At 43.5% G+C, this 15,716-nt stretch overlaps 1 protein-coding gene across 4 annotated transcripts in view; it reads left to right on the top strand.

Annotated features, from left to right (window-relative positions):
• Window positions 1–15,716, top strand: part of PCDH11X (protocadherin 11 X-linked) — a 738,698-nt gene that overhangs the window by 98,933 nt on the left and 624,049 nt on the right. For all 4 annotated transcript variants that reach the window (XM_077922718.1, XM_077922719.1, XM_028714630.2 and 1 more), the window contains one exon: window positions 3,112–3,695. In XM_077922718.1, the coding sequence (XP_077778844.1) occupies window positions 3,156–3,695 (540 nt within the window). In that variant the 5' untranslated portion in view covers window positions 3,112–3,155. The remainder of the gene's footprint in view (window positions 1–3,111; window positions 3,696–15,716) is intronic.

The raw sequence follows: 15,716 nt of genomic DNA, 5'->3' as shown, positions 1-15,716 counted from the left end.
TCTCTTGATATTATTTTTAACCTGTCAGGATTGAACCTTCTGCGTATAACACCCCCTCCTCTGCATCTTTTGTTAGACACTGGGGGAAGCTAGGTCAATTCATTGCCCTTTCTAAACTAGTCTGCTGTCACTTATTTTTGTTCAGTGTGCTTTTCATTATTATTAAGTGGACAAACCTCATTCACCTTCCAAGATAGATATATTTTTTGGGATTTAATTCCTCACATCAGATTTGGGGCATCAGAATTTTGAAATATGACTCAAAATGTGTGTGTGGGAGGGGGAGTATTTTAGGATAAACATATATCTAGAAATGCATGCATTGAGATAAAATACATGTTTAAATAAAAAGTTTGTACATACTTTGTGCTTCTTGCTTCATAACTATTGCTGTTTTCATCTTATGATTAATAGATTAATCAACTAAGAAATCATTGGTAAATTGATACTACAGTGCTACCTCAGGTTAAGAACTTAATCCGTTCTGGAGGTCCGTTCTTAACCTGAAACTTTTCTTAACCTGAGCTACCACTTTAGCTAATGGGGCCCCCCACTGCTGCTGTGCCGCCACCACGCGATTTCTGTTCTCATCTTGAAGCAAAGTTCTTAACCTGAGATACTATTTCTGGGTTAGCAGAGTCTGTAACCTGAAGCGTCTGTAACCCGAGTTACCACTGTACTATAAAATAGCTTTAAAATAAATAAAACAACAAAACAAAACCGTTGTAAGACATCAGAGATCCAAAATGCAGTGTCTGGAAAAGCAATAGCAACCTGCTAACTTAAATATTTTTTTTTCAATTAAAACACCCACATGTGGAGTAAATGTTTGTGACAAAAGAATGGGCTTGGCCTTGAGTGCTTGGCCAAGTGTTCACAATGTCATTCTTAGCTCATTATATCAGATCCTGCAGATAAAGGGATTTAAAGATTAAGAGCCAGTTTAAATAGGGAATCAGCGAGTTATGCCAGCCCGTGCTATGGGGAGCTTGTTGCAGGCCCCGCAACATTGTGTAATCTAACATCCAAAGAAACTGAGAAATACATTTCTTTTGAGATGGGGACATAGCCAGTTTGACATAAAACCACTTGTCATTTGCTATGCCCATTGCAACCTCCTTCTGTTACTTACTAATGTGTTCTATCTGTTCTCGGCTGGGTTCTGCCAGATGGGTGTCACTCTGATCAGCTTTCTATGCCAGCCTGAGTTCTCATATGAGAAAACGGATAGAACTATCTGTGCTTTGGAGAACCCTTGAACAGCTTTGCTTTCTCTCTGGAGCTGGATACAGATTAAAAGAGGGAGTGTGTTTTTGTTTCCTCAAAGAGGAGGCCCAAAAGCACAGGAGCATGTTGGCAGAAGAACAAGGAGAATGGTAGGCAGCTGGTGATTGTTCCTAAATGGACTTGGCTCAGTATACCTGAAGGGGCATCTCCACCCCTGTCATCCAGCCCGGACCTTGAGGTCCAGCTCCAAGGACCTTCTGGTGGTTCCCTCACTGCGAGAAATGAAGCTACAGGGAACCAGGTAGAGGGCCTTCTCAGCATTGGGGGCCCCCCATGGAACGCCCTCCCATCAGATGTCAAGGAGATAAATAACTACAACTTTTAGCAGACATCTGCAGGCAGCCCTTTATAGTGAAGCTTTTAATGTTTGATGTATTATTATGTTACCGCTTTATAGCGGGAAAGTAAACGGTGTTTCCGTGTGCTGCACTGGTGCAGGTTCGCCAGAGCAGCTTCGTCACACTGGCCACATGACCTGGAAGTGTCTGCGGACGGCGCTGGCTCCTGGCCTCTTAAGTGAGATGAGCGCTCAACCCTAGAGTCTGTCAAGACTGGCCGGTACAGGGAGGGGTACATTTTCCTTTACCTTTAAGGCTAGGCATTTCCTTCTTTGGAAGAAGTGGGGATGGTCAAATCTATCAATATTGTTTTCTCATCTCACCCCTACCCTGGTTTTAAACTCAGTTGTCCAAATTCCCACAGCAATTTGCATTTTAAAACAATTTCATAGTCATATTTCCATAAAATTTTAGTATGAATTTCTCCTAATAAGCACAGTTATATGGAATTTTGACTAATAATGCACATTTTTGCAAACAACCTTCTGTAGCATGATGCTTTTTTGTTTTATTTTAAGCAATTTTACGTCCACTTTCCCCCAGTAGATGTATCTGGGTACATAATTGTTTGGTTGAAGCATTGCACCACAGAATTCATAGAAGTGTGGATTCTGAAGTGTGTTTCTGTTTGCATATTGGTTTGAAGTATTTTCTCATTTGTAATTTGAACAAAATCAAATTTCTCCCCTATCTTCATCACTTTGGCTATGGCCAGGAAGCCTCATTGTGCTGCCCGGGATGTGTGGCAGCCAGGACCTCTGACTTACCAGTCAGCATCTTCCCTTGTCCCAAATTAAACTCTGTAATTCAGATCATTGGGGTGCCTCAAAGTGGAAGAAGATGCACTCCAGCAATTCAGAATAAATAGTTTGGAATGACTTGTGTTAACAGCCAAACCACAGACTGCAAAGGAAGGAGGGTGGAGAGTCTTTGTATATGGTGTGCGATGGTATTGCAAATGTGAATGGGGAAAATACTTTCTTTACACACACACACACACACACACACACACACACACACACAACCATGGGAAAGCAGCAAATGGTATGCAAACCGAATGTTGGAAACCTTTTGGGTGAGCACATCCAGATGGAATACTCTGGTGGAATTCCTTGGATGTGTGACTTTAGCTCCTAGTTACAAGGAGATGCTGTGCTACCCTGTAGATGGTCCTCCCTCCCTCTCCCTGAAAACGAAACTTGTGAGGCAGTGGAATTGGCTGGCAATTGGCATGTATTGGCTGGAAGCCTTGCAAATACTAAACAATCTACTTCACTAAGCATTTACAAACAGTAAATGTATATTGATGTTTGCTTGTTTGTTTTTCACTGTGCCAGTGCTCATTGCGAAACAGCCGTTGCCAAATGATATGTTTGAATTTGATGTTCCTTTAAAAAAAACAAAAACAAAAAAAACAGATTAAAACCTCTTATTAGGTTGCTGGCATTTCTTAATCTGTTCTTCTCTTCTCATTTTTATTTCCTAGTTCTTCTTAGTGTTCGGTTGGACAACTCCTTAGCCATTCTGGAGATGGACTTGCTTTCCAGCACCTACCTCTTGGCAGCCTTATTAACCTGTATCGTGTTTCAGTCCGGTGCCCAGGAGAAGAATTATACGGTGCGGGAGGAGTTGCCAGAAAATGTCCTAATTGGCAATTTGCTTAAGGACCTCAACTTGACTCTGGACCCTGATGTGCCCCTTTCGTCACCCCTGCAGTTCAAGCTTGTGTATAAGACTGGGGATGTTCCGCTGGTGCACGTGGAGGAGAATACTGGAGAAATATTCACCACTGCCAACCGCATTGACCGGGAGAAACTCTGCTCTGGCATTTTTAGTGAGAACCGCTGTTTCTATGAGGTGGAAGTTGCTGTCCTGCCCGATGAAGTTTTCCGACTGGTCAAGATCAGGTTCCTGATTGAGGATATAAATGACAATGCCCCTCTTTTTCCATCAACGGTCATCAATATCTCTATCCCTGAGAACACAGCCATCAATTCCCGGTATTCTGTCCCATCTGCTCTTGATCCTGACATTGGAGTCAACGGCATCCAGCACTATGAACTCCTTAAGGTGAATGTTGGTCCTTGTATCTCCCCTGAAAGATTCATCTCCATTATTTCCCCTTGAGTTTCTTAATAATTTCTAGGATCTTGCATTGCATTTAACTATCAGCAAGGGAAGGAACAAGGAAAGATGGGGGTATTGATTGAAAGTGGAAAAGTGAAAATAAAACAGAGGGGTGGGGAGTGGAGTGGAGTGGTGGAAAGATAGTAGAAGATTGAGTAGTAGTAATAATAATAATAATAATAATAATAATAATAATAATAATGGTAATAATGTTTCACATGTAAACATCTTAGCATTTTGGGATCTCCTCTCCCCATATCCCCCTCCTCATTTCTCATGCAATAAGGGATTTTCAAGTTTGCCTGCCTTATATATATGATCTAAACTGGCAGAATGTGATAGACTATATATGCTTGTGGGCTGCACCAAAGAAAGTGTTTTTTATATATGTGTGTGTGAGTATACATACAAATGCATTCTCTCTGAGTCACTCAGGCACAATTCATGTGTTGCCTTGGCAAACCCTCTCTTCTGCATTTAACTACTCACATGAGCAGTCAATTTGTGTGTGAGCCTTTTGCTGTGGGTGCAGGAACCTTAGCTAGGAGAGGGGATGAGAAGAAGAACGACATCTTGCCACCCAACTACCTTTATAGCCATCAGTATATACCTTGAATCCAAAATAAGATGGATTTCCAGACATAACATTTTAACCAATCTTTGGCATCCCATACACTAAATATGTGGGGAAATTCACAACCACTTTGTGTGATGTTTTCCATTTCAGTACTAGTTAGTTTTAGACTGCCTGAGCTGTCAGTCCCATAAGAACTGCACGCTTGGACATTTTTCAAAACTCGCAGCATGCATATATATATATATATATCTGTCAAGGAGAAGCTGGAGGTAGGGATGTACTTAGTGAATGTGACCAGTAGCTCTGGCAGTGAAGCATATGAAAGCAAAGAAGGGAGCCCCGTGGAATAGTGATATGCACTGAAGCAAATTAACATTCTCGGAGAAGCAAAGAGGAAGCCCTCCATCTGACTGGCTCAATCATCCTGCTTTGGTAATGCTTGGGTAGGTTAATAGTAAAGGGAAATGAAAAGTTATTCACACACAGAGAAAAGAGCAACTGTAATGATGCCCATTCTGTAGAAACAAGCAGAGCATTTGACATTACAAATAATTTTGCGTGTGTGTGATGCTGGGGTGTCAGAGGCAGACAGTTCCTCCTTTGTTTCTTGATGTGCAAAATCTCTGGTGCACATTTATTGGTTGCTGAAGACAGGGGTGTGATGAGGGAGGGAAATGGTTTGCCAAAGATAACACCTGTGACTCACCAGGAAGGACTAAATTTTTGGTCTTTCAGATGCTGTTAGACTCTAGCTCCTATCATGACTGGCCTTTTTGGACTGATAGAAGTTGTAGTCTGGATGCATGGTTCATCTCCACCAGGAGCTGTGCATTCAGTATTATGGGCCCAAGTTTTATGCAACTCCATTTCAGTTAAGGTCAAATAGACTCACTCCTTGAATTTCCAGCACTTAGTGAAGTTTATTATTATTATTCCATCATGCATTTTAATTGGTCTGATTTTTATAGTTTTAACCGATTCTTACCCTTTCCATGTTGTATTCCTTGTTCCTCACTTAGAGATGATTGCCATTAAGTAGTAAATAAACAAATAAATTGCAGCGAAAGAAGTGATTTTTAACCTCTGAATCTGCTTGAAAGTGAGATGGACCTTTGGTGGTGCATCACTGCCCTGCCCTTTTCAGCTGGCAGTTGTTCTCAAACATCTCAAGCAGTAGACATTCCTATCACTTGCTGGAACAAATCCATCCTTTCAGTGGATTTGTTGGGGGTTGGATTTGTTATCTTTTGCATGAATAACCTGTGCCCCTCCCCCTTTCCTTTGTTGCTTGTATATACCAGCTTCTATCTCCATTGAACCTTTTGCTTGTGATTGGTGGCAGTCTCGGCTGTTACTGCTTTCTCTAGCTGATGATGAACCTTAATTTCATACAAGCTTAGGAGCTCCAAAGCCAACACGAAGCCCTTCTATTCAGAAAGATTTCTCAGTCATTTCAGTCAAAGGAACAGTGGGCCCTGCTGTGGTCAGTTCCCGATTGCGAACTTCCCATAGGCATTTTGTTGGCCGCTGCAAGAACAGAATGCTCAACTAGACAGGCCTTTGAAATAAATGGAACAGTCTTCACAACACACACCTCCTTTGTGTAAAGTTACACGGCCATGTATTGCAGCCACACAGGGAAATAAGGCAGCAAGGTACAAAGGCTTGACACCACAGATCTGAATAAGGGAACAAAGGTGTGGGATACTATAATCACACGTAACAAACTGGGCAAGTCAGCTCCGCCAAGGGGGAGAGGTAGTGTTGCATCATGCTTTCAGGTAAGTAGGGAGATGATACTGTTTCACTCCACCCTGCCAATAGTGTCCTTATTTTGCAGAGGCATCCCTTATTTAGAGAGGCCATGCCCGTTTCTAATTTGATCCCAGAATATCCCACTTTTCCTTAGGATGTTCCCTATTTTCATCAGAGAAATGTTGGAGGGTATGCCCTGCCAGGGGGGTTGACAGCACTGCAGGCAAGACTTGGGGCTACATTGTTCAATCTTAAAGGTGACTACCCTCACCAAACATTAGCTGTCTACCTGCCAGTGTGGGAAATCTAACAGCAACCCATCCCTCCACTGCGGACACATGCCACCAAGCCAGTGAAGCTTGAGGAACCTCCTCCCCCCAAAAAATAAACTAGCAAACAATGCCAATCAACTGATGGGCCAAAAAAAAAAAAGCATACTGCCCACACCCAAAGGTGACCTGCCAATGCCTGGACTGAATGAAGTGGGATTGGTGGATGCCACCAAACCTCCAGAAGGCTGGCAGAGCTGGAGCTAGCTGCTCTGGCACCTGGAGCGGCACACATGCTGTGCACCTGAGGGTGGGGCTATGGGGGCACAGCGAGCCGCCCATGGCGGGTTGCTTCCTGGGCGGCGGTGGGGGGAGTGAACTGTGCCACTTTGCCAGCAGCCTTCCTCCCTTCTCTCTTCCTTTTGACAGCTCGGGTGAGGCTCCCCCCCCAGGAAGTAGCCTGGGAGCGGGGGGCAATGGTGCGCCCACCGCCCATGACTCCTAAGCCTCCCCTGAGCTGTCAAAACAAAGGGGGAAGGCCGCCGGCAAGGCGGTGCAGCTCCGCCCCCTTCCGCCAACAGCTCAGGGTGGAAGAAGAGTTTGGATTTGATACCCCGCTTTATCACTACCCTAAGGAGTCTCAAAGTGGCTAACATTCTTTCCCTTCCTCCCCCGCAACAAACACTCTGTGAGGTGAGTGGGGCTGAGAGACTTCAGAGTAGTGTGACTTGCCCAAGGTCACCCATCAGCTGCATGTGGAGGAGCGGGGAAGCGAACCCGGTTCACCAGATTACGAGTCCACCACACTTAACTACGGTAGGCTTGGGAGTTGCGGGCAGGACAGCGTAATGTCACCCCCCTCAGTGATGACACCTGGGGCGACCGCCCCCCCCGCCCCCTGAAGGCCAGCAGAAGGTGTGGCAGGGTTAAGTAGCCACACCTCAGCCCTACACAGCATACCTGAGCATGCATGTGGCAAGAGCTAGGTCTCTTTTCCCTAAGTGACTGCATAGACCACCTACTGCTGCAGCAACTTCACTTGAATTGAACTACATTTTATATATATATATATATATATATATATATATATATATATATATATTTGCTTTCGTAGATTTTCGTAGATTATATATATATTCTGCTGACTCTTTGTCTTTGTTTCTTTGCTCTAATCACTAGCTGCGTGCCAGCAGAAAGTAGGAATGGGCTGAAATGATGAAGTTTCTTTTTATAGATCACTTTTCCCTGATACAGTGCTGGTGCTTTAAAGTGTCCCACTGTCTTGGTGACTCAGATGCAGACATGGTAAAAAAGAGAGAGAGAGATTCCTGTTGCCCACTGGACAAGCATAATAAACAGTGTAAAGGGGGTGGGGAGAGACTTCACAGATCATAGCGAATCATTGCTCTTCTGTTGTAAGTTACCATCCCTGAGTATTGCACTTTTTCCATCTGTGTATATCCCACTACCTTCTAGCCACACTGTACACGTGACATAGCTGCTGTGCCCATTTGAAGCTCAACACACTTCACTATAGTTTTTGTGGTGTGTGTTGTCTCATGACCCCGTTTATTTTAGTCTATACCAGTAAAATGCATTTTAGCTGTCAGCTCTTCTGAAAAACATGGTTTGGGGAAAGATGGAAGAGCCACAGGGAAAATACAGGATGAGCATGATTGGATGTGTGGATGCCCTGTTAAAAGTGAGTCAACAAAGCATTGCAGTTCCACACCCATCTCCTAGCCTGGAAGCATCCTTCAATTGCAAAGAAATTACTTAGCAGGGGCAGCGTTAACTGTCCAGAACACTTTCTATTGGGAGAGGTCTTCATGATGACTTGGCGGTGCTCTATGAAGATTGCAAATGTATTTGAAACCGTTTGCATGGATTTTATATATTTCCCTCTCTCTCTTTTTTGGTGATTTACAGTAAATAGGTCATTGCAAATGATTTATTTAAAATGATGCATGCTTTGGCACTGTTGGGTAAAAATCCAATTCATGTGAATGGCCTGTGATGGAGAGAGGGAGGAAGCAGGATTAAAAGAGAGAGGCGGCGGGGCTTGGTTGATATAGGTGGAAGGGGAGCAAAAAGTGCTTTTGCAACTCGACTGCAGGAGGAAATGCTTCCAAGGAGGAAGAGGAGCCATTTAATAAATGAGGAGGCGATGACATTAATGAGGATTCCGAAATAGCTGAGCTTTTAGATTGCTCTTGGGCGGTGGGGGGTGGGGAAATCTGACCTTTATCAAGCAACATAAAATATTTGGCATAGTGATTTCAGAAGTAACAGAGGTTTTGCCAACCTGTGTAGAAGGCAAATAAGTATAGAAATCGCTCATTAAAAGTTGCTTTGGACTGAAGTATAAATTTTGCTGGAGTGTCCAGCTAGGTGTTTGGAAAATAGCCTAAAGATTTGATGTGAATGCATACTGCATCTATATAAAATACACACATACAAACATGCACACATAGCTATTTATCTCTGTGCCTTGTACTGTTTTCTCTGATGCCAAGAAGCTCTCTGATGAGGCAGAAGTGGAGTTAATATACTGTACACCTAGGAGTTTTGCATAACAGGTATATGATAGTGCAATCCTGTACAAGTGTGCTTAGTAGGAAGCCCCATTAAGTGCAACAGGATTTACTCCCATGCAGTGGTATCTGGTGCCCATTGAAACTAGTAGGGCAGAATCCATGGAACTCAACAGTAGGTGGAGTTAGAACCAAGGAAAGGGAGAGCCAGCCAATTCAGCTTTTGCCCTCCTCCTGCCCCACTGCCGCGTTCTACAAGAGCAACACAGGTCATCCAGATTTCCACTTGTCTTGCTTTCCCCCCCAGGAAAATCCAGTCTTTACAGCAAATATCAATAGGGTTTCCCATGGATTCATGTTTGCTCTGATTCAGCGCCAAATAGCAACTTTTCCTGGGGAAAGCAGTGGGGCAAACAAAAAATTGCAGAGAATGCAAAAAAAACCCAAAAAAAACAAAAAAACCTCTTTGCATTCTAGGCATGGGACAAGTGGAAGTGTGAATGAACCCTAAGACAAAGGAGGAAGAATCCACTCTTGGCAGGCAGTGGGACAGACTGGATGAGGGCAGACTGGTTGGTGGGGCAGTGGCACATTTGCATGAATGGACCAGTGTCCACTGCTCCCAGGTATGTGTGTGTGTAGAATTACTGTCTTAGATTCTCTTGGGCAGTGGCTATTTAGACCTGATTAGTGCTTTGAGTGATATATATGCAACAGGTCCACTGGTCTATCGATTAAAAGGAGGTCTGATAGTACTGGTGGTGGTGAGATGAGCTATAAATCAGGAAGTTTCCAGTCTGAATTTCACATTTGCTATGGATTCATTAAGTGGACTTAGGCAAGTTCTCTTTTCTCAGTTCCTGATCTGCAATGTGGGGATAATATTGAACTACTTCACAGGGTTGTTATAGGATAATAAGCTGCTCTGTGTGAAGCTCTAAGTATTATCAGGATGAATATCTCTCTATTAGAAGTGTTAGTGGTTTTTGCTGGTGCTGCAAACCACAAAGGACTGCTTAGTAGAAGCAGCAGATCTTTCATCAATTTGGCCCACGACATCTCCTTACTACCATGCTACAGGTGATCTGATGGTGTATTTTTGTTTTCTTATCTTCTTGTGGCATGGGAGGAAGGGCTTTGTCTATATAAAGGTAAAGGGACCCCTGACCATTAGGTCCAGTTGTGACCGACTCTGGGGTTGCGCGCTCATCTTGCTCTATAGGCCGAGGGAGCTGGCGTTTGCCCGCAGACAGCTTCCGGGTCATGTGGCCAGCATGACTAAGCCGCTTCTGGCGAACCAGAGCAGCACACAGAAACGCCGTTTACCTTCCCGCCGGAGCGGTCCCTATTTATCTACTTGCACTTTGACGTGCTTTCGAACTGCTAGGTTGGCAGGAGCAGGGACCGAGCAACGGGAGCTCACCCCATCACGGGGATTCGAACCGACGACCTTCTGATCGGCAAGTCCTAGGCTCTGTGGTTTAACCCACAGCGCCACCTGCGTCCCTTTTTGTCTATTTAGGGAGGACCTTATCATTGCTTCTATGTGCCTGGGGCAGTAATGTTGCCAGGGCCCCACAATATTGTGGGGCTCAGGAAGAAGCTCCAAATCAATGGCTTTCATGCTACTACTGAAGAGAAAAGAACTGGTTGTGCACGCACTCTGAGATTTGGTATATTTGCCTTCCAAAGGTTGTCTTTTGTTCATGGTCAAAATTTGATGGATTGTCTTTTGGAAGCAGGTTGCTTCGTGGTTCTTACTGGTTCTGTGAAGCAACTTTGTGCTCAGTTCCCTTGCTTGAGCTTTTGGCAACTTACAAGTGGGACCTGCAACACAAGCTTCCTGAGGAGGAAATCGTTTTTAAGCCTGTCAGTCTTTCCCTGCATTGAACCACCATTTGTTTTGATCACTCACTTAGGGCCCAGTTGCTCATCCATTTCTTAAATTAAAAATATCCAACAAATTATATATAAAGTTATATGCAAAGCATAACATACTGCTACATACTTTTAGTAAGTATTAATAGATAACTATTTTAGACAGTTATGTGCATTGTTGTATACATCTGTTTATGTGCTGGTTGCTTTAGGAAACCCAGAGTGCATATGTATATACTATTCTATTGTGTGCATAATAGCACATGCAATGATGCATGTAAAATGTGAAAATAGTTCATATTTTAAGCTGAACCTGTGTGTGTGGGTGTGTGCGCACATGGCAAAATGGCAGTTACAAAAATCTGCTCAACACCAGGAATATCAGAATATTCCACCACTATCCAGGATGCTATATTTCGTTCCCTTCCTCTTTAGTTTTCCATGATTTCCGCCCCTCATACTCAGCCAGAATTCTGTGGCTTGTCATCATAAGCCATTTGAGTGTTCCCTCCCTTTTCCGCCTGAAGATTTGGGTGCTGGTGGTACTTCAGTAAGCTTTAGGGTCCCTCCTATTAATATTGCCTTTGAGTGTGGGGGTGATGACGATTTTCACCACATAAGGCATAAGGATCCACACTTTGAGACTGACTTCACTATTAGCATATAGGATTCGCTCTGCAGATGTGTCTTGCACAGCACCTGCTAACTGCTTGTGACCCAATGTATCCTGGATTTGCTATCTTAGTGCCCCTCCAAGTGTCCTTTTTATTCTGCACTCATGATGATTTGTGCTCATGGTGGTATTGGACTGTTCATACACGTTCCCACTTTCAATGCTGTTTGCACCTGCAGATGTTTTGGGGTGGCATAACGCTTTGCTTCCAATCGATGCAGGTACCATAACGTCCTACTGCAAGTGTTCTGGGTTGTTATCAGTGTTGTAAATATACTATTATTGTGTCAGTGACACAAAAATTCATCCAGAGGGGCCTTTAATGAGCGTGTGAATGGAGAGTTAAAACACACGAGTCCGACTCCTTCCAATTCTAGGTTCTGTGAATTGGATTTGGATTTGGGAACAGAGCATCCCAGACACTTGCTCCCATTTCCTTGCTCCAAGGAACATTCAAAACTTGGTCCAAGATCTACTGAAGTCTAGTGGGCTTTGTATCACACAGTAGTGTAGCAATAGTGCTGATGCAAGTAGTAGTAATACATTATAAATTTGTAGCCAGTACATGCAGATGCCGACTACAGCAGACTTGGTGCCCTTGCCTATATTTAAGAATGAACTTTTCAACTCATTAACATTATCAGTGCTTTATGCTACAGCCAATTCTGCTCTCAGACCTCTCCAAATACTCCGTCAACCTCCTCTCCACTTTTAATAAACTTAACAGTGGTTGCCGATGATTGCTTGAGGCCAATGTCTTGAGATGGCATGCTAATTATGACTGTCTGTGCCTATGTGCCAACCAGCTGGAGAGGGTAAAAAAAATCACACTGACCAGGCATATAGGCATTTTTAAACACTTGCTTCACTTTATTTAAAAGTGGCATAAGCAACATAAATTAAATAAGCAAAAGAGAAGTGAATGTTTTGGATGGAGAACTTGTAGCCTTCCAACCCCAGAAAGCATGGCCAGTGGTCAGGGATGATGGGATTTGTAGTCCAGAAACATCTGGAGGGCTACAGTTTCCCCACTCCTGCTTTACTGCATGCAATCACTGAAAAAGCGCAGTACCTGACTTCTAGCCTGTAATGATCCAAAGTTTGTTGGAAATGTACTGTGCAGGGGGTTGGACTAGATGACCCTTGGGATCCCTTCCAATTCTATATTTCTTTGATTCTATTAGCTACCAGGTGGAAATGCAAAACTGCATTGGTCTTCATCTCTCCCCATGAAGTGAAATCAATTAGCCAAAGAGAAGTAGTTTTAAATTGCTCATTTTGTGTAGCATTCTGCAACCTGCCCTTCTTAGCAGCAGATATTGAATGCCCTTGTGTACAGGTTTGCCTACTTCTTATTAAGTGCAGAGTAAGTTCTGTCCCGACTTTAACCTTTAGCGATATTTTTTTCAGGGCAGACTGCTAAACATAACCAGTTGTTGTTGTTCTGCTTTAATTCAATCAGCAATGTGATTCCCCACAGGAATATGCCGCAGACTCAATATATTCATGGACAGGCATGTCATGCTGTGATATCAATTCCCCACAATGATTATAGCAGCATTTTCCCTTAATTTGAAGGATCTGTGTATCAGATTTATAGCCTCACTTGCAACTTTGTGTAGTGGTTCCATCTCCAAGATTTTTTTTTTTTTGGTGATGCTTTGAGCTATTTTCTAAGTACAGTGCTGGCCTGGAGAGCTAGAAATAAAAGTGGCACTTTGCTTCTAAATAGATTAATTTGATAGCCATATATATATATATATATATATATATATATATATATATATATATATATTATCACACACACACACACACACAAACACACACACACACTGGAAGGGTTTTTTTTTGGCAGGAAGGCACCTTCTACTGTAAATTCTCTAGGGTGAAAAAAACCCCCTCTTAAAGCAGTGAAACTGAAATGGGATTATGTTTTCTTCTCTCTTGCGTGGCGAGTTCCCGCCTCCCCCCCTCAGAAATAAAGATATGAGACACAAGAATTTGAGTTAATGGGTCAAATTAGGCCACAACTTTATTGATTACAGGAATTGAGCGGTATTGGCTTAGGCATTGGTCCTAACAACTAACCGGCTTCAGCCCGGTTGCTTGAAGACCGGTGAGGGTTAACCACCAGTAGGGGGAGTCCTGAGCCACGTCAACTAGGAGCTCCCCCTGGGTTACCACTTGGGGGCGTGCCATGGGCCCACACCTCCATAGGCTTAGGACAAGGCCACAACCCCCGGAATCCTTTAACGGACTACCCTTATGTTTGGGGGAAGGTGATGACGATCCTCCCTAGCTCGGAAGTGGCTTTTCTGCAGAAATGTCCATTGATCCCTCCATCCCTTAAATGGTGTGTGATGTTCGTTCCCACTGAAGGTTGTACACTCTGATAGATAATGCCAGCAGATGGAGGGTTGTTGTGATAATCTACCCAGCTTGATTGCCAACTCAAATGTTGCTGCTCTGTTCATGGGGAACATGTACCCCAAGCCTTCTTTATGGCCTGGACATCCATTCTATAGACTGGGAGAAATGGCATTGCTATTGTCTCCATCTCATGGTAGTTAAAAAACAAATGCCGTGCACAGCTGGTACTTTGAGTGTGGCTCTAGGTTGAGTGTGTGGTTCTAGGTTATGACCAAATGGGTGCTTGACAGTCCAACCACTCTGATTCATACCTGTTTGCTTTCCTGTGTTACTAACACTCACAAAATCTAGGCCTGAAACCACCATTCAGTTCCCAGCCTTTTGAAACAAGGGTGATTGATACAGGATAATAACACCTTAAAGATTAGCAAATTTGTCATGGCACAAGATTATGTGGGCTTCAATGCACTTTATCATATACATAATAGGTTTATAAAAACACAGGAATCTGCCTTATGCCCAGTCAGACCATTGGTTTATCTAGCTCAGTATTGTCCACACTGACTGGCAGCAGCTCACCAGGGTTTCAGGCAGAATTTTCTTCCAGCATTACATGGAACACTTACCTGGGACCTTCTGCATGAAAAGCAGATGCTCTGCCATTATGGCTGTTCACCAGTGTTATATTGAGGTGCACACATTCTGTTCATTTTATTGGTGGTGTACAATAAAACAATTACCACACTGTAAAACAAAAATATGAGGGTTTGTTTGTGTGTAAGCAGTGAGATCAGAGGAAAATGAAACACAGAAACTGCAGTGATAATGACTTAGTTAAGAGCAGCAGTTCACATAGCCCAGGCAACCTGGCATTGGTTTAATCACATGTAGAGTGATTTGAAATCCTCTGTGGCAGGGATTTCCCAGTCCAGGAACAGCTATAGCTGTTGAACTAATCAGTTGTTAGCAAGAGGCACTTTTAGCCACTGAGGAGACCTGAGCCTCCAGTGACAAAAGTGGATCCAAAAGCACCCCAAAACTGTGAACCTGCTCCATCACAGGGAGTGCAACTCCCCTGTGGCCCTTTTATAATGTGCAGTTGACTTGACAGAGTGTCAGACCAACGTTCCGGTTGTCTTCTGAGTTTGTGGCTCCAAGATCGCTTTGCCACTTGCCTCCTAAATTTCTGCCTAATTTTAAGCTTTTAATTATATTTTAGCCAGTAATATTTCTGTTTCCCCATGATTTTTGCATGACTCTGAAGGCACTGTATATAAACATTGTGGAAGGAGATGTGCATCCACTCTGCCCCTACCCAAAACACACACACACACACACACACACACACACACACACCACTACTTGTGAACAACAGAAAAATGTAGATATGAGCCCAGGATTATAGACTGGAGCCAAGCTTGTGGTTAAATCTAACTTTATAACACCTCAGTTACATAAGAAATCACTGTTTATGAGCCGAGCAAGCAACTCTGATTCAAATTGATTGGGCAATGGAAAATAACAACAGTAGAGAGGAGAGAAGGACATACAAAATTAATTTTTATGGCCTAGAGGACATGATTTTTCTTCACCTTATGCCATCCCTGCTCAGAGCTATGTATTGCTGTTAATATCCGAAGCGGGGAGAGAAGAGCGGAGTGGGGGAAGAGAGAGAAAGCACAGACAGGCAAATGTCAGTTGCAAACGCTACCCCTGTGGCAGACGTAACAGCCTAATGGAATAACTCCACTGCGACTCGAAAGTAAATTGAATCCCCTTTACAAGGGGCCTAATGTTTCACTTAGAGAACTGCTGCCACCACACCAGCTTACTGCTTTCTGCCACGTTCAGGGGAGGGGGGAGTGGAAATGGTAGAGTGATAGCTTTATTTAGCCTGAATCAAAGCCG

This window comes from Podarcis muralis, chromosome Z, assembly GCF_964188315.1.
Source record: "Podarcis muralis chromosome Z, rPodMur119.hap1.1, whole genome shotgun sequence".
Taxonomy (NCBI): domain Eukaryota; kingdom Metazoa; phylum Chordata; class Lepidosauria; order Squamata; family Lacertidae; genus Podarcis; species Podarcis muralis.
Note: the sequence above shows the minus strand (reverse complement) of the source record. Positions and strands in the feature narration are given on the sequence as shown.